Source organism: Panulirus ornatus, chromosome 2 (assembly GCF_036320965.1).
Source record: "Panulirus ornatus isolate Po-2019 chromosome 2, ASM3632096v1, whole genome shotgun sequence".
NCBI classification, from domain to species: domain Eukaryota; kingdom Metazoa; phylum Arthropoda; class Malacostraca; order Decapoda; family Palinuridae; genus Panulirus; species Panulirus ornatus.
The window spans coordinates 53,415,234-53,439,721 of record NC_092225.1 but is presented as its reverse complement, the minus strand read 5'-3'; the positions used below and the strand labels follow the sequence as shown (position 1 = coordinate 53,439,721).

The following is a 24,488-nucleotide window of genomic DNA, read 5'->3' as shown; positions in this document are numbered from 1 at the left end:
GTGAGAGAGTATCATTAAATTTTAGGGAGAATAAAAAGATGTTCTGGAAGGAGGTAAATAAAGTGCGTAAGACAAGGGAGCAAATGGGAACTTCAGTGAAGGGCGCAAATGGGGAGGTGATAACAAGTAGTGGTGATGTGAGAAGGAGATGGAGTGAGTATTTTGAAGGTTTGTTGAATGTGTTTGATGATAGAGTGGCAGATATAGGGTGTTTTGGTCGAGGTGGTGTGCAAAGTGAGAGGGTTAGGGAAAATGATTTGGTAAACAGAGAAGAGGTAGTAAAAGCTTTGCGGAAGATGAAAGCCGGCAAGGCAGCGGGTTTGGATGGTATTGCAGTGGAATTTATTAAAAAAGGGGGTGACTGTATTATTGACTGGTTGGTAAGGTTATTTAATGTATGTATGACTCATGGTGAGGTGCCTGAGGATTGGCGGAATACGTGCATAGTGCCATTGTACAAAGGCAAAGGGGATAAGAGTGAGTGCTCAAATTACAGAGGTATAAGTTTGTTGAGTATTCCTGGTAAATTATATGGGAGGGTATTGATTGAGAGGGTGAAGGCATGTACAGAGCATCAGATTGGGGAAGAGCAGTGTGGTTTCAGAAGTGGTAGAGGATGTGTGGATCAGGTGTTTGCTTTGAAGAATGTATGTGAGAAATACTTAGAAAAGCAAATGGATTTGTATGTAGCATTTATGGATCTGGAGAAGGCATATGATAGGGTTGATAGAGATGCTCTGTGGAAGGTATTAAGAATATATGGTGTGGGAGGCAAGTTGTTAGAAGCAGTGAAAAGTTTTTATCGAGGATGTAAGGCATGTGTACGTGTAGGAAGAGAGGAAAGTGATTGGTTCTCAGTGAATGTAGGTTTGCGGCAGGGGTGTGTGATGTCTCCATGGTTGTTTAATTTGTTTATGGATGGGGTTGTTAGGGAGGTGAATGCAAGAGTTTTGGAAAGATGGGCAAGTATGAAGTCTGTTGGGGATGAGAGAGCTTGGGAAGTGAGTCAGTTGCTGTTTGCTGATGATACAGCGCTGGTGGCTGATTCATGTGAGAAACTGCAGAAGCTGGTGACTGAGTTTGGTAAAGTGTGTGAAAGTAGAAAGTTAAGAGTAAATGTGAATAAGAGCAAGGTTATTAGGTACAGTAGGGTTGAGGGTCAAGTCAATTGGGAGGTGAGTTTGAATGGAGAAAAACTGGAGGAAGTGAAGTGTTTCAGATATCTGGGAGTGGATCTGGCAGCGGATGGAACCATGGAAGCGGAAGTGGATCATAGGGTGGGGGAGGGGGCGAAAATTCTGGGAGCCTTGAAGAATGTGTGGAAGTCGAGAACATTATCTCGGAAAGCAAAAATGGGTATGTTTGAAGGAATAATGGTTCCAACAATGTTGTATGGTTGCGAGGCGTGGGCTATGGATAGAGTTGTGCGCAGGAGGATGGATGTGCTGGAAATGAGATGTTTGAGGACAATGTGTGGTGTGAGGTGGTTTGATCAAGTAAGTAACGTAAGGGTAAGAGAGATGTGTGGAAATAAAAAGAGCGTTGTTGAGAGAGCAGAAGAGGGTGTTTTGAAATGGTTTGGGCACATGGAGAGAACGAGTGAGGAAAGATTGACCAAGAGGATATATGTGTCGGAGGTGGAGGGAACGAGGAGAAGAGGGAGACCAAATTGGAGGTGGAAAGATGGAGTGAAAAAAATTTTGTGTGATCGGGGCCTGAACATGCAGGAGGGTGAAAGGAGGGCAAGGAATAGAGTGAATTGGAGTGATGTGGTATACCGGGGTTGACGTGCTGTCAGTGGATTGAATCAAGGCATGTGAAGCGTCTGGGGTAAACCATGGAAAGCTGTGTAGGTATGTATATTTGCGTGTGTGGACGTATGTATATACATGTGTATGGGGGTGGGTTGGGCCATTTCTTTCGTCTGTTTCCTTGCGCACCTCGCAAACGCGGGAGACAGCGGCAAAAAAAAAAAATATATATATATATATATATGTATTGGAAAGGATCACAGTTTTGCGCATGATCAAGGTATTCTTATGAGTCCACGGGGAAAATGAAACATGATAAGTTCCCAAGTGCATTTTCGTGTAATAATCACATCATCAGGGGAGACACAAGAGAGAAATATAACAGTCAGTTGATATACATCGAAGAGACGAAGCTAGGACGCCATTTGGTAAAACTTTTCACTGCTTCGAGCAACTTACCTCTCACACCATGTTTACCAAATGGCGTCCTAGCTTCATCTCTTCGATGTATATCAACTGACTGTTATATTTCTCTCTTGTGTCTCCCCTGATGATGTGATTATTACACGAAAGTGCACTTGGGAACTTATCGTGTTTCATTTTCCCCGTGGACTCATAAGAATATATACGTGTATGTATGTGCATGTAATCCCTGGGCATAGGGGAGAAAGAGTACTTCCCACGTATTCCTGCATGTCGTAGAAGGCGACTAAAAGGGGAGGGAGCGGGTGGCTGGAAATCCTCCCCCTCTTTTTTTTTAATTTTCCGAAAGAAGGAACAGAGAAAGGGCCCAGGTGAGGATATTCCCTCAAAGGCCCAGTCCTTTGTTCTTAACACTACCTTGCTGACGCGGGAAATGGCAAATAGGATGAAAGAAAAAAGAAAGTATGTGTATGTATGTATATTCGTACGTGAGTGGATGGGTCTTCCTTCGTCTTTTTTCTGGCAATAAAGCAGGAAACAGCAATCAAGTATGATAAATAGATAAATATATCATTATACATAAATAAAGGTATACAATAATAACATGCAAGTATGAAGTCTGTTGGGGATGAGAGAGCTTGGGAAGTGAGTCAGTTGTTGTTTGCTGATGATACAGCGCTGGTGGCTGATTCATGTGAGAAACTGCAGAAGCTGGTGACTGAGTTTGGTAAAGTGTGTGAAAGAAGAAAGTTAAGAGTAAATGTGAATAAGAGCAAGGTTATTAGGTACAGTAGGGTTGAGGGTCAATTCAATTGGGAGGTGAGTTTGAATGGAGAAAAACTGGAGGAAGTGAAGTGTTTTAGATATCTGGGAGTGGATCTGGCAGCGGATGGAACCATGGAAGCGGAAGTGGATCATAGGGTGGGGGAGGGGGCGAAAATTCTGGGAGCCTTGAAGAATGTGTGGAAGTCGAGAACATTATCTCGGAAAGCAAAAATGGGTATGTTTGAAGGAATAGTGGTTCCAACAATGTTGTATGGTTGCGAGGTGTGGGCTATGGATAGAGTTGTGCGCAGGAGGATGGATGTGCTGGAAATGAGATGTTTGAGGACAATGTGTGGTGTGAGGTGGTTTGATCGAGTAAGTAACGTAAGGGTAAGAGAGATGTGTGGAAATAAAAAGAGCGTGGTTGAGAGAGCAGAAGAGGGTGTTTTGAAATGGTTTGGTCACATGGAGAGAATGAGTGAGGAAAGATTGACCAAGAGGATATATGTGTCGGAGGTGGAGGGAACGAGGAGAAGAGGGAGACCAAATTGGAGGTGGAAAGATGGAGTGAAAAAGATTTTGTGTGATCGGGGCCTGAACATGCAGGAGGGTGAAAGGAGGGCAAAGAATAGAGTGAATTGGAGCGATGTGGTATACCGGGGTTGACGTGCTGTCAGTGGATTGAATCAAGGCATGTGTATGGGGGTGGGTTGGGCCATTTCTTTCTTCTGTTTCCTTGCGCTACCTCGCAAACGCGGGAGACAATGGCAAAAAAAAAAAAAAAAAAAAATAATAATAATAATAATAACATGCAATGTTTTTTGGAGAGTATTTATGAGTTGGCAACAAGGGGCTTTGCAGCATCCAAATTTAATCTGGTGGTTTATTTTGCATCCTTTACTTTTGATTCATTGTTATGAGTGTGTGATGTATGTTACTTAGATAGAGATGTATGGTTATGATGTACAGTGTTTTTAATGAGTGCTCCTGAGCTGGCTGCAAGGATCTGCTTAGTGTCCCATTAAATGTGGTACTTCTGAATGTCTTTTATGCTCTTTACAGTTAGTTCCTCATTATGAATGTATAGAGCATGAAATCTGTTACAATGAAGGAAGCCTATAACATTCTGCAGGTATCAGTCCATATACTTCATTTTTATTTTTTGTCATTCCTGTTTGTCCCTACTGTCATGTTTTTTATAAGATGGGTTTGCCTTGATAGGAAAGTAGTAGAAAAAGGATCAGTTACCATTATCATATTTTACTGGAGAATTCACACTCCTCAGGAATACAGCTGAATATTAATACTACAGCCAAAGGATTGAAGATGTTGCTTAAGAAAGATGCTCTTTTGGTACATATAGATATGGGAAAGAGGATAGAGGAATTCATGTTTTATTTTGGCTGTGTAAGACAGATTATGACATTATGCATGACTGACACTAGTTTATGCTTGATGTTTACTGTTTTACACTTTTTGTGTGTCTGTTTTCTGGAGAGTTTTTCATGTGTTTGTATATTTACCTATTTGTATTGTACGGGGAGGGAGTTTTATGCTTGTGGGGCCCCATCCATTGAAATTATCCGCTGTCATACTTTTTGAATTTATATTTGGTGTCTGCTATGTGTCTGATGCCTGTTCCCATTTGGAACTTCCTCAAGGTGGTGGCCATGGCAATAGATTCTCTATAACTAGAAGTTTAGTGCCACTTCTTAGCCAATAGTGCCTCACCCTTAACAGGACACTGGTAGAGGGCAAGTCTAGCTCAATATTTGCAAAGGTTCCTACCTGATGTTCCTACTGACTACTTCTACCTAATGCTCCTGCTGTCTGCATTAATCACATATGCTGTATATACAACTTATTTCCTGTCCCAGGAGTCCCTTCTATCTTTATGAGACTTTTGCAGCACTCAAAAAGCTAGCCATGTCCACTGGTCAGGACCATAGCGTTGTAATGTGCAGGGAGTGCAGAGCAGTTGAAAAGTAAGTTCTCATTATCTTATTTATGGAAGTTTCATCCTAGGCATAAAGGGTCATAAGATATGTTGAAATAGTATTTGAAGTGTTGTTGTACTGGGTGATGTCCTGAGTATAGATAGGAGAGTGTGTTTGCTTTTATTTGGGAAAGTGTTTTTTATAATTCTTTTTATTAAGAATTTTTGCAGTTCACCACCATTAGTTTTTGGTGGTTTAGTTGGATATTTTTTTTGGAAAAAATTTTATCTGTTACCTAGATATATTTACATAGATATTTCCATTGACCACTGTTGTCCAAACATTTTTGCATTTTGTACCCCTTGTTACCTTCTACCATTAAGTACCCCCGTGACTGATTAAACTCAGTATTTGGAATGATGATGCAAATTTTATTAAAAGTTCTCACACTCTTAAGTGCTGGACAATAAATTGTTATTCAGTATACTAAAGGAAAAAGACTAACAAAATAACATAAAAATACTTGAAAATTTCTTACAACTCAATGTGCGATGTGGGGTTGATGTTCAATGATGATTTTTGCCAATCTGGGTGGCAGAGGGGTTACTGCAGTGATCAGGCTTTGTTCTTGGTTTACATTAAGTTTGTTTCTCTGTTTTGACTTGATAGCACACCTTGCACACACTTCAAAGGTAAGTAAACCAAAAGGGCAGATTTTGTAATGCCATCTTTCCTAGGTCAGGGTGCTTCTTCTTTAAACAGCTCCAGAACCATGTGAGGGTTGAGCTTTCAAATATCAGTTTGAGGCCACAGTCAACACACTTCTAACAGTGCTTCCTGAAGGCTTCTTCATATCATTTTCAGAAAGGAGGAATGGATTTCTAAAACAATCCAAAGTACAGATCTCTCATATATGTCAGGAAAGTAAGGTTTAAAAGCACAGATAAGGATGGTCAAATGTTCCACAATAACTGGTTTCACAGTCTTTCTCTCATCATTGTTATTGGAAAGATAAGTATTTGACACAGGAAAACATGTAAAATCTCCCCGAGCAAATCTCCTGCCACAACTCAATTTACTTTTGAAAACCACCAACTTTATCATATATGATGAGAATGTTTGTATCATTGCCCTGCAGTGACAAATTTAACTCATTCAGTTTACTAAATATGTCTGCAAGATATGCCAGTTGTGCAAGCCAAGTAGTAATTTCAGAAAATGTTCTGATAAAAAGGAATCTACATCATCTCGCAACTCGAACAACCTGGCAAATACCCTCCTTGTCGACAGCTAACACACCTCTGTTTGCAGTGATAACTGTGTGCTCAGACCCTATGCTTTCGTACAGTCTGTGAAACAGGCGAGCATTAATTGGCCTTGACTTTATAAAGTTGATTACTTTGATGCCATCGTTCAATATCCCATGCAACTCTGAATTTTTTTGGATGATAATGATTCTCTGTGAATGATGCAATAAGTCCTCTCCTTATCAGGATTTTCCCTCTTAATCCATGCAACAAGTAAAGAAAAGTCCCTTTACTTTCCCAGTCATGGATGCAGCAGCGTCTGTACACATGCTAATGCAGGATTTCCAACTATGCCTTTCTTCAGAGAAGAACTGATTAATGACACTGAAAATGGCTTCCCCAGTTGTGTGTGTTCAATTTTTTGCAAAAAAGTACATGTTCATTTATATCTTCATCAATGTATCTCACAAATAGAACAAGCTGAGCCAGTCCACTGTTGGTTCGTCAAGTTGAAGTGAAAGACTGGCTTGCTTTAAGCTTACTTAAAACTTGATCAATAATATCTATATTCATTTCATTTGCCTTTCAAGAAACAGTTTGGTGTGACAAAGGAAACAGCCTTTAGTTAGTCAGCTGCCCTGTTATCAAGCATTTTTTCAGCAATCACATCTATATTAAATGGCTTTTTAGTTTGAGCAGCTAATAAAGATACAGCTGAAGATGCTTCCTGAGCTTTGCTTAATGTTTTGGAGGCATTCTTATTTGTTGTCTGGGAACACTTAAAATCAGATTTTTTTCTCTCTCTTTTAAACTCGACCGGTTTGCCAACATGACTCTGATGTTTTGTGTTAAGGTGATGTTGGAGGTGAGCCAGTTTCGTGTTACTGTTGGCCACCTGTTGGAGGTGAGACGGTTTCATACTACTGTCGGCCAACCTCTCCCCACAAAAGAAGCACAAAGCTTCCAGATCAGAATTTGTAGAAGTAAATCCAAAAAGCGCATAATCTTCCTTGTATTGCTGAAATTTAGGTAGGTCTGCTTTCTTTTCTTCATAGCTGCTTGATTTCCTTCACTTGCATTTCTGCTGCAGCTGTTACAGCTAATATGTTTTCACCATCTATCCATATTTCTTGCTGTTGAAGAATTAATTGTTTCTGTAAGCTTACTTGTTAAATTGAAAAAAAGAATGTTCACACTTTCACTTATACAATGAAGTTGAACAAGAGTAACATGAGCGAGGAGTTCAGCACTGTTCCCATACACGTCCTGTCCTGTTTCCTCTCCTTCCCCCATACTCCCATCTCCCCTCAGTTTCTTTCTCGTTCATTTTAATTCTTGCTCGGTTGGAAACTACAAAAGTGTTGTGGTTATTCAATTATTATATATTCTTAAACAATCACCCATGCGCAGATACACATGATCAGTAAAGCTATTGATCCAAGATGCCATATGGCCTATATGTGATACACTTTAAAAAAGAAAATTCCTCATCATCTCATGTACCCCTTTGAACATTGCTGCATATCCCCAGTGGTACATATATCCCAGTTTGGATAACACTGCCATAGACTGTGCTTCATTTTCTGACTTTCTGATGGGAGTGTGTCTGGTGGGTTTAAGTTGAATTTAAGACTGAGTTGGGATGTCAATTGTTTAGTGCTTGTTGCGTTTTCAAGGTGTATGTGTTTTGTTAGGGTTCTGTTTATTGGGGGTAGGGGAATCTGTGAGTAAAGGTTATTTAAGTGTGAGGCACCAAAACCACAGCTCCCTATCTGCATCCAGGCCCCACAGACCTTTCCATAGTTTACCCTGAATGTTTCACATTCCCTGGTTCAGTCCATTGACAACACGTTAACCCCAGTTAACCACATCATTCCAATTCACTATATTCCATGCACGCCTTTCACCCTCCTGCATGTTCAGGCCCCGATTGCTCAAAATCTTTTTAATTCCATCCTTCCGCCTCTAATTTGGTCTCCCACTTCTCCTTGTTCCCTCTACCTCTGACACATATATCCTCTTTGTCAACCTTTCCTTACTCATTTCCATCATATGTTCAAACCATTTGAACACACCCTCTTCTTCTCTCTCAACCACACTCTTTTTATTACCACATATCTTTCTTACCCTTTCATTACTGGCTCGATCAAACCACCTCGCACCACACATCTCTCTTACCCTTTCGTTACTTACTTGATCAAACCACCTCACACCACATATTGTCTTCAAACATTTCATTTTCAACACATCTACCCTCCTCCACACAACCCTATTTATAGCCTATGCCTCTTATCCATATTATATTGTTGGAACTACTATTCCTTCAAACATACCCATTTTTACTTTTCAAGATAATGTTCTCTCCACACATTCTTCGTCAATTCCAGAACCTATGCCCCCTTCCCCATCCTATGAGTCATTTCCACTTCTATGGTTGCATTTGCTGCCAAGTCCACTCCTAGATATCTAAAACACTTCTTTTCCTCCAATTTTTTTCATTCAAACTTGCATCCCAACAAGCACGTCCTTCAAACCCGCAGAGCCTAATAACCTTGCTCTTATTCACATTTACTCTCAACTTTCTCCTTTCACACACTTTTCCAAACTTAGTCACCAACTTCTGCAGTTTCTCATTCAAATCAGCCACCAGTGCTGTATCATCAGCAAACAGCAACTGACTCACTTTCCAGACCCTCTCATCCCCAACAGACTGCATATCCACCCCTCTCCAAAACTCTTGCATTTATCTCTCTAACCACCCTTCCATAAACAAGTTAAACAGTCATGGTGACATCACACACCCCTGCTACAGACCGACCTTCATTGGGAACCAATTGGTCTCCTCTCTTCCTTCTCATACACATGCCTTTCTCCCTTGAAACTTCTCACTGCTTCTAGCAGATTACCACCCACACCATATATTCTTAATACCTTCCACAAAGCATCTCTTAACAACCATATCATATACCTTCTCCAGGTACATAAATGCCACATGCAAATCCTTCTGTTTCTCTAAGTATTTCTCACACACATTCTTCAAAGCAAACACCTGATCCACACATCCTCTACCACTTTTGAAACCATACTGCTCCTCCCTAATCTGAATCTGCGTACATGCCTTCACCCTCTCAGTCAGTACCCTCCGAGACAACTTTTCAGGTTTACTTAACAAACCTATGCCTCTTTAGTTTGAACATTCACCTTTATCCCCTTTACCTTTGTACAGTGGTACTGTACATGCATTCTGCCAATCCTCAGGCACTTCACCATGGTCCATATGTACATTGAATATCTTTGCTAACTAATCAACAACACAGTCACCCCTTTTTTAAATTCAACTGCAATACCATGTACTCCTCCCACCTTGCCAGATTTCATCTTCCACAAAGTTTTCACTACCTCTTCTCTCTTCACCAAACCACTTATCCTGACTCACTTTGCACACCACCCTCACCAACAACACCCTACATCAGCCATTCTGTCCTCAAACACATTCAACAATCCTTCAAAATACTCACACCATCTCCTCACTCAATCGCTACCTGTTATCACTTCCCCTTGCCCCCTTCACTAATGTTCCCCTTTATTCCCTTACCTTTTGTGTGTTATTTATCTCCTTCCAAAACATCTTTTAGTTCTCCCCAAAGTTTGATGATACTCTTTCATCCTAACTCTCATTTGCCCTCTTTTTCAACCCTTGCACCTTTCTCATGACCTCCTGCCACTTTCTTGTATATGTTTCCCAGTCATTTGCACTCCATCCTTTTAAGTACCACCCAATCGCCTTTCTTTTTCTTTCACTAGCAACTTCTTCATCCCTCCAATCACTATTCTTTCTAGTCTGCCCACCTCCAAACTCTCTCATGCCAACATGCATCTCTTGCACATGCCATCAGTGTTTCCCTTAGTATATCCAATTCCTCATCCACTCCCTCACTTTATTTGCTGTCACCTTTTGCCATTCAATCTCTCTCGGTATTTTTTCACACAAGTTTCCTTTTTAAGCTCACTTACTCTCCACTCTCTTCTCCACAACATTCTCTCTCAATTGAAAACCTCTACAAATCTTCATATTTGCATCCACAAGATAGTAATCAGACATCCAACCAGCTGACTCTCTCAGCACATTAACATCCAAAAGTCTCTCTTTTACATGCATATCAATTAAAAGGTGAACTAATAATGCCCTTTGACCATCTCTCCTACTCACATATGTATACTTATGTATATTCCCAATACCAGTCATATTTCAGCACACAAATCCACAAGCTCTTAACCATTCCCATCCACAATGCTGAATACTCCATGCACACCAGTTATACCGTCATCTGCCACATTACTCACCTTCGCATTGAAATCACTCATCACTAATACAATCACACACATTCAGACACCACAATCAGAGCCTTCAAGTTGTATGAGCACTCCCTGCTTGACTCTTTCTGTTTCCTCTTAGAAATTGAAATGCAAGAAGGGGAGGGTTTCTAACTCCCACTCCAACCCCCCTTTAATCGCCTTCTACGACAGGCAAGGAATACTGAGGTAGAATTCTTTCTCTCCTACATTTATTTTTTTATTTATTTATTATACTTATTCGCTGTCTCCCGCATTTGCAAGGTAGGGCAAGGAAAATGATGAAAGAATGGCCCAACCCACCCACATACACGTGTATATACAGAAACGCCCACACACACACACATATACATACCTATACATTTCAACGTGTTCAGTGATGTAAATGGAAATGGTGAAGAGCTTGTAGATTTGTGTACTGAAAAAGGACTGGTGATTGGGAATACCTGGTTTAAAAAGAGTGATATATATATATATATATATATATATATATATATATATATATATATATATATATATATATATATATATATATAAGTATATGTATGTAAGTTGGAGAGATGGCCAGAGAGAGTTATTGGATTACATGTTAATTGATAGGCACGTGAAAGAGAGACTTTTGGATGTTAATGTGATGAGAGGGGCAACTGGAGGGATGTCTGATCCTTATCTTGTGGAGGTGAAGGTGAAGATTTGTAGAGGTTTTCAGAAAAGATAAGAGAATATTGGGGTGAAGAGAGTGGTGAGAGTAAGTGAGCTTGGAAAGGACACTTGTGTGAGGAAGTGCCAGGAGAGACTGAGTGCAGAATGGAAAAAGGTGAGAGCAAATGACGTAAGGGGAGTGGGGGAGGAATGAGATGTATTTAGGGAAGCAGTGATGGCTTGCGCAAAAGATGCTTGTGTTATTAAAAAGGTGGGAGGTGGGCAGATTAGAAAGGGTAGTGAGTAGTGGGATGAAGAAGTAAGATTGTAAGTGAAAGAGAAGAGAGAGGCATTTGGAAGATTTTTACAGGGAAGTAGTGCAAATGACTGGGAGATTTATATAAGAAAGAGGCAGGAGTTCAAGAGAAAGGTGGAAGAGGTGGAAATGAGGTCAAATGAGAGTTGGGATGAGAGAGTATCATTAAATTTTAGGGAAAATGAAAAGATGTTTTGGAAGGAGGTAAATAAAGTGCATAAGGCAAGAGAACAAATGGGAACAATAGTGAAGAGGGCTAATGGGGAGATAATAACAAGTAGTGGTGAAGTGAGAAGGAGATGGAGTGAGTATTTGGAAGGTTTGTTGAATTGTTTGATGATAGAATGGCAGATATAGGGTGTTTTGGTCGAGGTGGTGTGTGAAGTGAGAGGGTCAGGGAGAATGGTTTGGTAAACAGAGAAGGGGTAGTGAATGCTTTGTGGAAGATGAAAGGCGGTGGATTTGGATGGTATTGCAGTGCAGTTTATTAAAAAAAGGGGGTGACTGTTGTTGTTGACTGATTGGTAAGAATATTCATTGTATGTATGGTTCATGGTGAAGTGCCTGAGGATTGGTGGAATGCATGCATAGTGCCATTGTATAAAGGCAAAGGGGATAAAGGTAAGTGTTCAAATTACAGAGGTATAAGTTTGTTGAGTATTCCTGGGAAATTTTATGGGAGGGTATCGATTGAGAGGGTAAAGGCATGTACAAAGCATCCGATTGGGGAAGAACACTGTGGTTTCAGAAGTGGTAGAGGATGTGTGGATCAGGTGTATGCTTTGAAGAATGTATGTGAGAAATACTTAGAAAAACAGATGGATTTGTATGTAGCATTTATGAATCTGGAGTTGATAGAGATGCTCTTAGGAAGGTGTTAAGAGTATATCATGTGGGAGGTAAGTTGCTAGAAGCAGTGAAGAGTTTTTATCAAGGATGTAAGGCATGTGTACGAAGAGGAAGAGAGGAAAGTGATTGGTTCCCAGTGAATGTTGATTTGCGACAGGGGTGTGTGATGTCTCCATGGTTGTTTATTTTGTTTATGGATGGGGTTGTTAGGGAGGTGAATGAAAGAGTTTTGGAGAGAGGAGCAAGTATGCAGTCTGTTATGGATGAGAGGGCTTGGGAAGTGAGTTGGTTGTTGTTTGCTGATGATACAGTGCTGGTGGCTGATTCTTGTGAAAAACTGCAGAAGCTGCTGACTGAGTTTGGTAAAGTGTGTGAAAGAAGAAAGCTTAGAGTAAATGTGAATAAGAGCAAAGTTATTAGGTTCAGTTTCTTTGTTGAGTCTGCCTTCAGTTCTATATCATTAGCAAACAACAACTGACCCTCTTGCCAGGCCCTGTCATTCTCTACAGACTGCATACTCACCTGTCTCTCCATGACTCACATTTACCTCCATCACCATGACATCACAAACAAATTGAACAACCATGGTGACATCACACACCATAGACCAAACTTCATTTGGAACCATTCACTCTCCACTCTTCCTATTGGCACACATGCCTTACACCTTTGAAAAAACTCACTGCATCTAGCAGCTTTCGTCCCACACCACTTATTCTAAGACCTTCCACGAGGCATCTTTATCAACCTTGTCATATGATTTATCCCAATCCATATGTGCTACACACAAATTAATAACTCAGGCCCAATTTCTATGAAAGAGTCTTAGTGTTACTGGGACTGAGCACCTTTCTAAAGGTTCCTACAGCTCAGGACTGTGTTACTTTCAGTAGCAGGAAAGTGTAGACTCCTTCGGAATGAGAAGTTCTTTGATGAGACTATATCAATGATACAGCCTCGCTAAAGGTGACTTGTCACTCATGGAATAACCTTGTGAAGATGGAGTCTGATTACACCAAATTCATGTATGTGAATGACGTGTGAATCATGGGACATGTGTATTTGAGAATTCTTTGCCCACAGAGTGTACAGTGGATATGAGGATTGTCACAGGGAAAGTGTTAAAATCAACCAGCTTTTCAAAGCAATCGTCTTTCAACAAAATTTCACTATCTTGCATTGCATACCCATATGTACCATTTAACAACCATGTCCTCACTTTCTTTACTCTGTTTGTTGTGTTCCATTAAATTTTAAGTTTTTATCCACACCTGAAATAAGTAGTGTATCATATTTAAGAATATGTACCACTTGCATCCTCTCATGCTCAAAACTTACTCTTCCCATGTTTTATGTATCCATATGAGTCTGTGCGTTTCCATAGGCTTTGTAAGCCCATTGCTTACTTTCAAGGCCACATGCACCATATTTTACCTAACTGAGGCCCCCATCCCCAACCCCACAGGCTGTCAAACTGGTAGGGATGCCCTTGTCTTTGTGTTAGACTTGTGAACCTGCAACCCAACCCATCAGTAACTGGAGTTATGAAACCTACAGATGAAGATATACACACAATTTTTTTATTCACTTATTCTTTTTAGTAAGAAAAGCTCATCTTTTTCATTTCTTCATAGGCACAAGCTCCAGATGATCTTTCTGTGCGTCGTGGAGACTGGATCTATGCTGACTTGAACAATCAAACTGTAGATGGATGGTTGTGGGCATATGCTCCAAAGACACGAAAATACGGTTTTATACCAAAAGCTTATGCTCGCCCTCCTGCTATGACTTCACTATAGAAGATGTTATTGGTGTAAATAGATTATTAAATATGAAGCAGACTGCATTTGTAATTACTGTATATGATAGAAAAATCAACCCAGACTACAGCTTGTTGTGGAGGCACCAAGTGTACAGATGGCAGTCATTAGTGGTGCCTTTTAACAAGACTGCTTGATAAAGTGATATGACTTTAAAATACTGTATAGAAAATTATTTATGTTATACCACAGTCTCATTTACACTGCTCACAAATATTTAAATACCTTAGGTTTTATCTTTAGCTAGTAGAAGTTGTGATTTGGTGTTGAAATAGCTACCTGTGCCAAATACGAAATGGACTTCCGACTTTTTTATAAGCTTTCACCTTTGATACATTAATTTCACATTTGTACCTCTTTCCTTTAGTATTTTTTGTAAATTACCACATTATCCTTTAAACAGGCAATTTATTTACAATATATCTGATGTTATATTTGCAATTTACTATCCTTTGACAGCTAAATTTGTTGAATTATATAGAACCTTCCAATAATGGGGGAAATGATTGTTGATGAGGAACTATGATGAGATGTTTATCTGATTGCTTATCATATTTGGAAACACTTCATATCTCTGATAACAGCTTCTAGATATGCCGAGTTTTTTAGGACATGAAGATTAATTCTTTTTACACATATGTCCACCATTTCCTGCATCAGCAAGGTAGCACCAGGTACAGACAAAGAAATGGCCTCATTCATTCACATCCACTCTCTAACTGTCATGTATACAAGATGAGAAGAGAAAGGTAGCAGAGAGAAGCACTTTACTTGATCATTGGGTTTGCAAAGCTAATTGCCCAATGTGTGTCTGTGCATACCAGGCTAAATGTCAAGATTTGGAACTAGATCCAAAGTGAGCAAACAGCCTTCTTTACACAAACTGTCAATCACAAAGCTGATGGAGGATGCTCTTGGTTAGCACTACTAACTTTGAAAGTCACTGGGGTATTAAGTTCTTTGATAATGCAAGTTTTCAAAATTAGCTGTGAAGGTACTAGAGCTCAGCTGCATCAAATAAAGGTAGGTGGGAGGAATGCTTCCTCAGAGGCTATGTTATTTCAATAAGAAAACAGCTTTTCTTGAGGTAAAACTAGGAAAACAGATATAGCAAAGAAAGGAATTCCTAAGGAAAAGGAAGCTGCCTCTTGTGCACCATTACACACAGCAAAGGAAAACATAGCTATCTTATTACTAAGATCCTCTGTATTTTCTTCCATGAGGATAATGTTTGGGATTAATGGAGAAAGAAAGTCATAATAAGATTGCACATGATTCTGAATTATGTACCATTACAATCCTCAGCATTCCTTGAGGGATATTAAAACATGCAGTGTTTCCCAAGATCCTCACTCATTCTCTCCATGTGCCCAAACCATTTCAAAACACCCTCTTCTGCTCTCTCAACCACGCTCTTTTTATTTCCACACATCTCTCTTACCCTTACGTTACTTACTCGATCAAACCACCTCACACCACACATTGTCCTCAAACATCTCATTTCCAGCACATCCATCCTCCTGCGCACATCTCTATCCATAGCCCACGCCTCGCAACCATACAACATTGTTGGAACCACTATTCCCTCAAACATACCCATTTTCGCTTTCCGAGATAATGTTCTCGACTTCCACACATTTTTCAAGGCTCCCAAAATTTTCGCCCCCTCCCCCACCCTATGATCCACTTCCGCTTCCATGGTTCCATCCGCTGACAGATCCACTCCCAGATATCTAAAACACTTCACTTCCTCCAGTTTTTCTCCATTCAAACTCACCTCCCAATTGACTTGACCCTCACCCCTACTGTACCTAATAACCTTGCTCTTATTCACATTTACTCTTAACTTTCTTCTTTCACACACTTTACCAAACTCAGTCACCAGCTTCTGCAGTTTCTCACATGAATTAGCCACCAGCGCTGTATCATCAGCGAACAACAACTGACTCACTTCCCAAGCTCTCTCATCCCCAACAGACTTCATACTTGCCCCTCTTTCCAGGACTCTTGCATTTACCTCCCTAACAACCCCATCCATAAACAAATTAAACAACCATGGAGACATCACACACCCCTGCCGCAAACCTACATTCACTGAGAACCAATCACTTTCCTCTCTTCCTACACGTACATATGCCTTACATCCTCGATAAAAACTTTTCACTGCTTCTAACAACTTGCCTCCCACACCATATATTCTTAATACCTTCCACAGAGCATCTCTATCAACTCTATCATATGCCTTCTCCAGATCCATAAATGCTACATACAAATCCATTTGCTTTTCTAAGTATTTCTCACATACATTCTTCAAAGCAAACACCTGATCCACACATCCTCTACCACTTCTGAAACCGCACTGCTCTTCCCCAATCTGATGCTCTGTACATGCCTTCACCCTCTCGATCAATACCCTCCCATATAATTTACCAGGAATACTCAACAAACTTATACCTCTGTAATTTGAGCACTCACTCTTATCCCCTTTGCCTTTGTACAATGGCACTATGCACGCATTCCGCCAATCCTCAGGCACCTCACCATGAGTCATACATACATTAAATAACCTTACCAACCAGTCAACAATACAGTCACCCCCTTTTTTAATAAATTCCACTGCAATACCATCCAAACCTGCTGCCTTGCCGGCTTTCATCTTCCGCAAAGCTTTTACTACCTCTTCTCTGTTTACCAAATCATTTTCCCTAACCCTCTCACTTTGCACACCACCTCGACCAAAACACCCTATATCTGCCACTCTGTCATCAGACACATTCAACAAACCTTCAAAATACTCATTCCATCTCCTTCTCACATCACCGCTACTTGTTATCACCTCCCCATTTGCGCCCTTCACTGAAGTTCCCATTTGCTCCCTTGTCTTACGCACCCTATTTACCTCCTTCCAGAACATCTTTTTATTCTCCCTAAAATTTACTGATAGTCTCTCACCCCAACTCTCATTTGCCCTTTTTTTCACCTCTTGCACCTTTCTCTTGACCTCCTGTCTCTTTCTTTTATACTTCTCCCACTCAATTGCATTTTTTCCCTGCAAAAATCGTCCAAATGCCTCTCTCTTCTCTTTCACTAATACTCTTACTTCTTCATCCCACCACTCACTACCCAAGATAGAGAGATGTAATCAATGACACTTTCATCAAGAGGGTAATCTGAATTTACATTATCCCCTAAGGTCAATTGATGGTGCTAAGAAGATAGAGCATTGTTAAAAAAAAAAAAAAAAAAGTGAAAATATAGGAAGACATGATTTATGATTTCTAGAACTAAAAAACTTCCTTGTCATCATGAAATGCTTAGGAAGCTACAGGTATATTTATTTTTTTCAAACTTGATCACCATTTCCCACATTAGTGAGGTATTGCTAGGAACAGAAGAAAAAAGACCAAATCCATTTTCTAGTTGTCAAGTTTAATGTATTGATACCACACTTCCCTATCTACAACTAGGCCTCACAGAATTTTCAATGGTATATCCCAGATGATTTGCATACCCTGATTCAGTCCATTGACAGCACATTGATCCCTGTATGCCACATCATTCCAATATCCTCTATCCCTTGCACACCTTTCATCCTCCAAAATACACACTCCATCTCCTCTTCACTTCATCACTACCTGTTACCACTTACCATTTGCCTCCTTCACCAATCTTCCTATTTTTTTTTTGCACATCATTAATCTTACGAAACATCATCTTAATCTCCCTAAAGTTTACTAATACTGGCTCACCACATATATGGTGATGAATGTGTCATAATTAGGTTACAAGACAGTAATTTACATGTTAATTCCTTAACTCGTTAATTAGGTTTCTTTTCAGCTCTATGAATCTGTACTTCGTTATAAAAGAAATGTAAAAAGGCCCAGTCCTCTGTTCCTAACACTACCTCGCTAATGCGGGAAATGGCGAATAGTTTAAAAGAAAGAAAGAAGAAGTATACAGGTACACCACCGAATTTCCGGCAACTGCCATACAGTAATCATGTGACACAGCAGCTTGCCGAGTATTGTGTGGTCTATCTGGTGGTGGGGCCACACAAGCAGCCAGCTCTCGGGAACAAAAACCAAAGAACTACATATGGAAGAGGGAAAGTGAACCACCATTGCAGCGTAGGGCAAGCAGGTCAAGTTCTGAACTTAGCCTGGGAGTGTTTATAAGTCGCATCTCTTTCGACTCGACTCTGTCAAGCAAGGGTAAGATTTGAGAGCAGTACTCCATACAAGGACAGAACAATCCTTTGTATAAATAGAGCAACTGTTCGAAAGAAAAGAGATTTGGAAACTTAAATAGGACATCTACCTTCTTAAAGGGTGACTTGGCTCTATCAGTAATGTGGAGTTTCAAGACAGAGTGGATGTTACAGTAATACCTTGTATGTTCAGTGGGTCAAGGATGTTGTATTACAGAACTGTCAAAGGAGAAAGGAAAGTCATGAGGCATTTTTGATAAAGAGATGGGCAGAAGCTGGGTCTTGGAGGCATTAAACTTAATCAGATTTGGTCTACCACACTGAGATACCCTGTCCAAATCTGAGTTTATTGAGGAAGTTGTTTCGAGACAAGGTGCAGATTGAGTTAGAGAAGAAAGGCCAGAAATGAAGGATGTACAGGAATGCAGTGATGAGTCATCAGTGTACAAGTGGATTTATTTATTTCTGTTGAAGAGCAGTGTGGTTTCAGAAGTGGTAGAGGATGTGTGGATCAGGTGTTTGCTTTGAAGAATGTATGTGAGAAATACTTAGAAAAGCAAATGGATTTGTATGTAGCATTTATGGATCTGGAGAAGGCATATGATAGAGTTGATAGAGATGCTCTGTGGAAGGTATTAAGAATATATGGTGTGGGAGGCAAGTTGTTAGAAGCAGTGAAAAGTTTTTATCAAGGATGTAAGGCATGTGTACGTGTAGGAAGAGAGGAAATTGATTGGTTCTCAGTGAATGTAGGTTTGCGGCAGGGGTGTGTGATGTCTCCATGGTTGTTTAATTTGTTTATGGATGGGGTTGTTAGGGAGGTGAATGCAAGAGTTTAGAAAAAGAGGGCAAGTATGAAGTCTGTTGGGGATGAGAGAGCTTGGGAAGTGAGTCAGTTGTTGTTCGCTGATGATACAGCGCTGGTGGCTGATTCATGTGAGAAACTGCAGAAGCTGGTGACTGAGTTTGGTAAAGTGTGTGAAAGAAGAAAGTTAAGAGTAAATGTGAATAAGAGCAAGGTTATTAGGTACAGTAGGGTTGAGGGTCAAGTCAATTGGGAGGTAAGTTTGAGTGGAGCAAAACTGGAGGAAGTAAAGTGTCTTAGATATCTGGGGGTGGATCTGGCAGCGGATGGAACCATGGAAGCGGAAGTGGATCATAGGGTGGGGGAGGGGGCGAAAATCCTGGGAGCCTTGAAGAATGTGTGGAAGTCGAGAACATTATCTCGGAAAGCAAAAATGGGTATGTTTGAAGGAATAGTGGTTCCAACAATGTTGTATGGTTGTGAGGCGTGGGCTATGGATAGAGTTGTGCGCAGGAGGATGGATGTGCTGGAAATGAGATGTTTGAGGACAGTGTGTGGTGTGAGGTGGTTTGATCGAGTAAGTAACGTAAGGGTAAGAGAGATGTGTGGAAACAAAAAGAGCGTGGTTGAGAGAGCAGAAGAGGGTGTTTTGAAATGGTTCGGGCACATGGAGAGAATGAGTGAGGAAAGATTGACCAAGAGGATATATGTGTCGGATGTGGAGGGAATGAGGAGAAGTGGGAGACCAAATTGGAGGTGGAAAGATGGAGTGAAAAAGATTTTGTGTGATCGGGGCCTGAACATGCAGGAGGGTGAAAGGAGGGCAAGGAATAGAGTGAATTGGATCGATGTGGTATACCAGGGGTTGACGTGCTGTCAGTGGATTGAATCAGGGCATGTGAAGCGTCTGGGGTAAACCATGGAAAGCTGTGTAGGTATGTATATTTGCGTGTGTGGACGTATGTATATACATGTATATGGGGGTGGGTTGGGCCATTTCTTTCGTCTGTTTCCTTGCGCTATCTCACAAACGCGGGAGACAGCGACAAAGCAAAAAAAAAAAAAAAGAAAAGAAAATTTAGGGGACAGGACAGAACCTTGGGGACACCATTGTTGCTGAAGAATGGCATCAACGACCACACAGATCGGCCAGAGAGGAAGATAGATATGAGAGAGCAAATTAAGGGAGGGAAGCCAAAAGAAGGAAGTTTAGGGATGAGACCCCAATGCCACACCTGGTCAAAAGCTTTAGATATGTTGAGGATAACTATACAGGATTCACCATAATCTCTCAAGGATGATGACCAGACATTAGTAGATTAGGAAAGAATATCGCTGGTGGATCTCACCTTAAGGAAAAGGCTGTGAGCTTCAAGATGTCCAAGGTTATGGGAGTTGAGGAAATGTGATGTGATGGGCAGTACATGGAGGAGAAGGACTCACACTCCTCATTCTTTCTATGGTCACCATGACACTTTTGGTCATAACATAACTGAGGATTTAACATATCTTAAAAATGAGTAAGGTCCCCCATTTGTTTCCTTATTTTTTCCCATAAAGTTTATGGTAGATGTCAAGGAAACGAGACGATAGTCAGAGGGTTTAGAACGATCACCCTTCTTAGGAATGAGATGTACCAATATAGTCCCAAGAGGAAGGTAAAGTTCTGGTTTTTAAACAGAAACTGAACAGACTAGCAAGCACAGGTGCAAGTTCAGAGGCACATTCTTTCAGTACACAGGGATAGATGCCATCAGGACCATAAGCCTTGCATATGTTCAAAGAGTGAAGTGTTTTTCAGACTTCATAAAGAGATAATGAGAAGGAGCATTAAGATTTGTAGGAACATCAGGGAATGAATAAAAATGTGCCATCTAAGGTGGAGCTAGAGGAGAAACAGGAACCAAAGAGAGTTGCTATGTCTATGGGAAAGATAGCTATACAGCTGTCAAATTGGAAAAGTAAAGGAAAGGTAGAGCGACAGAAATTGTTAGCAATGCCCTTTGCTAAAGCGCAGAAGGACCTATCAGTGGATGACGAGGAGAGGTCATCACACTTCCTTTGAGTATTGCAAAGCTTTGCCTCACATGTAATGTACTTGCGGGCAATGAAAAATGCTGAATGGGAGTCAGAGAAAGATTTTTTTCCAAGTCCAATATGTCTGATCCCTTGCCTGAATGGCCTCAAAATAGGAAAGGCTGAAACATAGAGTGGAAGAAAAGGGGATATTTGCTTCCATTCCCGCAAGTGTTCTCTGCTATGTGTTTGGCAGAGACAAAAGCATCACATATGAGCCAGTAATTTACTCAAGAAAAGCCAGAAAAGAATTTTCGTAAATTATTCCAGTCAGCTTTGTTGAGGTGCCAATATTTACGTTTAAAAGGGGCTGCTAGAGAGGAAGGTGCCGTTGAAACATACACTTATGAGAATTTGGTCGGATGAACTAATAGGGAGTGAGACTGTGTAGTTAAAGCGTGAAGGATTAGTGAAAAACAGATCCAAAATGTTAGGAGAGTGGTGACAACGGTCAGGAATATGGATGGTGTGGGAGATAAGTTGTTCTGGATCACTGAGAAGGGAGAGCGTGAGGGCTTCAATCCCTTCACCATCCCTATCGCGAATGTCGATATCCCCTAAGTAGAGGATCTCGATTTGCGGGTAAGATGCTAGTCTCGTGGCTGGAGTTTAGATAATCGGAGAAAGGTATAGAATTTGTAGAATTGGTGGAGCGGTTGGCAATATAATGGGAAAGTGTGGAAGTAGGAAGATGGACTTTGAGCCAGATAACATAAAAGTTTGGGGATTGAAGGTACTAGAGGAATGCTGCAGGTGTGATGTTGTTGAACTGGGAGGAGAGTACAACTGAAAATATAAAAAAAGGCTAATGTTGGTATAACTAAAGTGAATAGAAAAAGATTCAAAATAGTATATCAGATTGGAAAAGGTTATGAATGAGGCCGGTACTAATATGGTGTTCTCCCTCTCATAAGCAGTAGGGTCAGGCGGAAACCCAGAGATTCTTAGCAGCCCAAGATGCCGGAGACAAGGGGCCATTGGTATGTTGGACTCTATCATGATCATGTTAAAAAAGGAGAAAATAAGTGAGGTTTGAGTAGGTGTATATCGCTTATAAGAAGTTGGCAGGACTAGCCCACTAGTCCCATATAGGTGAGACAAAGTAAGACCAACAGTCAGGACGGTTGCACCAACCTGGGAGGCTGCTGTCAAGAGCCTATTACCTTAATGGATGCATGCTCCAAGTGTAGGGGAATGGGATATTATCTGAGGTAGCTCGGGTATTGGGAGGGGCCAATACAGTACCACCTGAGCCCTCCCTCTCACTGGTAGTAGAGTCACACAATAAAGTGTAGTCATACCAGTATATCTTAAATTTGCAGGGGTCGCGGGAAGGACCGTTACTCTACTACTTGAGTCCTCCCTTCCACTGGCAGCGGAGTGTGTTTACCTTTGATGCGTGTTCCCCGAGAACTCAACGAGTGGTCACAATAAAAGTTTCCACTTAGCCCTGTCCTTATATGCCTCCCTCGCACACCATTCATCATGTTCTTCCATCAATTCTCACCCTACAATAGTCTTCCACAATATATCCCCATGTCACAGGTGGTCTTCCTCTTACACCAACCCTCTTAATCGTATTGTCATTTGTTGCTTTCATTATTGTGAGGAGACCTTTAGCTCTGACTCTGGTGTCTCCGTCCTAGGGCCACTTCTCCAGTGGCTGTTCATCGCCATCGCTTGTCTCCACTCTTTTGCACAGGAGGAGCACTCTGGTTACCATGCCTTCAAAAGTGTCACCAGTGAAGGGATGCAGTTCCTGGACTGTGTCAAGGCAAGTGTCCCGATCAACCCAAAATGTCTTGTGAGGAGCTCTCAGGTTGTGTTGTGCGAGATTTAGGCTCTTCTCTTCCACTAACCTCTCGGACATATCCTCTCTCTTTGATGAGACTGAAAATTTCATTGATGTCAGCCATACTTTTAATGATAATGGGTATCTTGCATGATGATATCATGCAGAGATTTAGTACGTGGCAGTGGCAGTGCTCTTAGAAACACAGCCTTGATATTGCCCTAAACTCACAATTGCTCTGCTAACGCTACACTAGCCTCGTCACAGACCTACCCTCGAATCTTGCTCATGTCAACGCTATATTGCTTTAGACTGGATATGATAGTATGTGCTAGGGCTTCTGTTGTGCTCTGATGTATAACAGCCCCCGAGGGTACCAAGTACTCCCGAATCAGCAGCAAAAGATGTGGCGAGGAGTACTCGCTTGGAGCAGAAGGAATTTACGGTGTTTCCTCCACCTTCCACCCTCCATTAGGATTGGGAGAAAAACAGACAAGATATATATATTTCATTGACCTCCAAATCATTTTCGCTTTCTAGAAGTCGTAATTTTAATTCAGACTCGGTGAGGGACATAAAAAAAAAGTGACCAAATGAGGGGAGGGGGGTCCTCTTCCCCTGGATCCGCCTCTGGTACTGCAGCTTTCCAGACTCGGCGCTTGACTTCGTTCCGAGCCATGGCAGGGCTGCGAGCAGTGAAAGTGGTGGCCGGTGTGGGAGAAACTATTTCTCCGTAATGGGCGCCCTTGAGGTCCACTGGTTCATGGGATGTGGGTGGTCAGGTGTAGAGAGGGGAGAAGTTCCTTTTTGGAAACGGACAGAGAGAACGGAGCTGGTTAAGCAGTGATAGAGAACGAGCAAAGAGCTGATGATAGGTAGGGGATGCTGAGTTGACTGACCGGATGAGGCCTAACTCGGGGAAAGATGCATCGGATATATGGATTTTTCACATCACGCAAGTACTACCAGTGTGTTTACCTAATATCAGGATGTTACCTAATGCCAGTGTGACAATACCAGTGTGACCTAATACCAGTGTGAAACCTAATACCAATGTGTTACCTAATGCCATTGTGTTACATAATACCAGTGTTACAAAATACCAATGTGTTACCTAATACCACTGTGTTACATAATACCAGTGTGTTACCTAAAACCAGTGTGTTTCATAATACCAGTGTGTTACATAAGATCAGTGTGTTTCATAATACCAGTGTGTTACCGAAGACTTCTGTGTTACCAAATACCTGTGTGTTACCTTAGACCAGTGTGTGACGAAAGCATGCAATGGTTCGATGGAACCGGTTGACGACAATGATTTGACTGTGTAATGGCAAACTTAGGAAAATCATAACGTACTCGACCAATACTTATCCGATATGTGAAATTACTAGTGGAGTCACACAGGGTTGTAGTGAAACAACACTTTCTAAACTAAGAACATACAAAATATTTGAAGGTAAGGAAGGGAATTTGGAAGATAATACATTTGACATAAAAGT

General features: G+C 41.0%; 1 protein-coding gene across 5 annotated transcripts in view; it reads left to right on the top strand.

The window, feature by feature from the left end:
* Positions 1 to 14,537, top strand: part of Dlish (Dachs ligand with SH3s) — a 133,673-nt gene extending 119,136 nt beyond the window's left edge. For all 5 annotated transcript variants that reach the window (XM_071675970.1, XM_071675952.1, XM_071675938.1 and 2 more), the window contains one exon: positions 13,918 to 14,537. In XM_071675970.1, the coding sequence (XP_071532071.1) occupies positions 13,918 to 14,082 (165 nt within the window). In that variant the 3' untranslated portion in view covers positions 14,083 to 14,537. The remainder of the gene's footprint in view (positions 1 to 13,917) is intronic.
* The last annotated feature ends 9,951 nt before the right edge of the window (positions 14,538 to 24,488 follow it).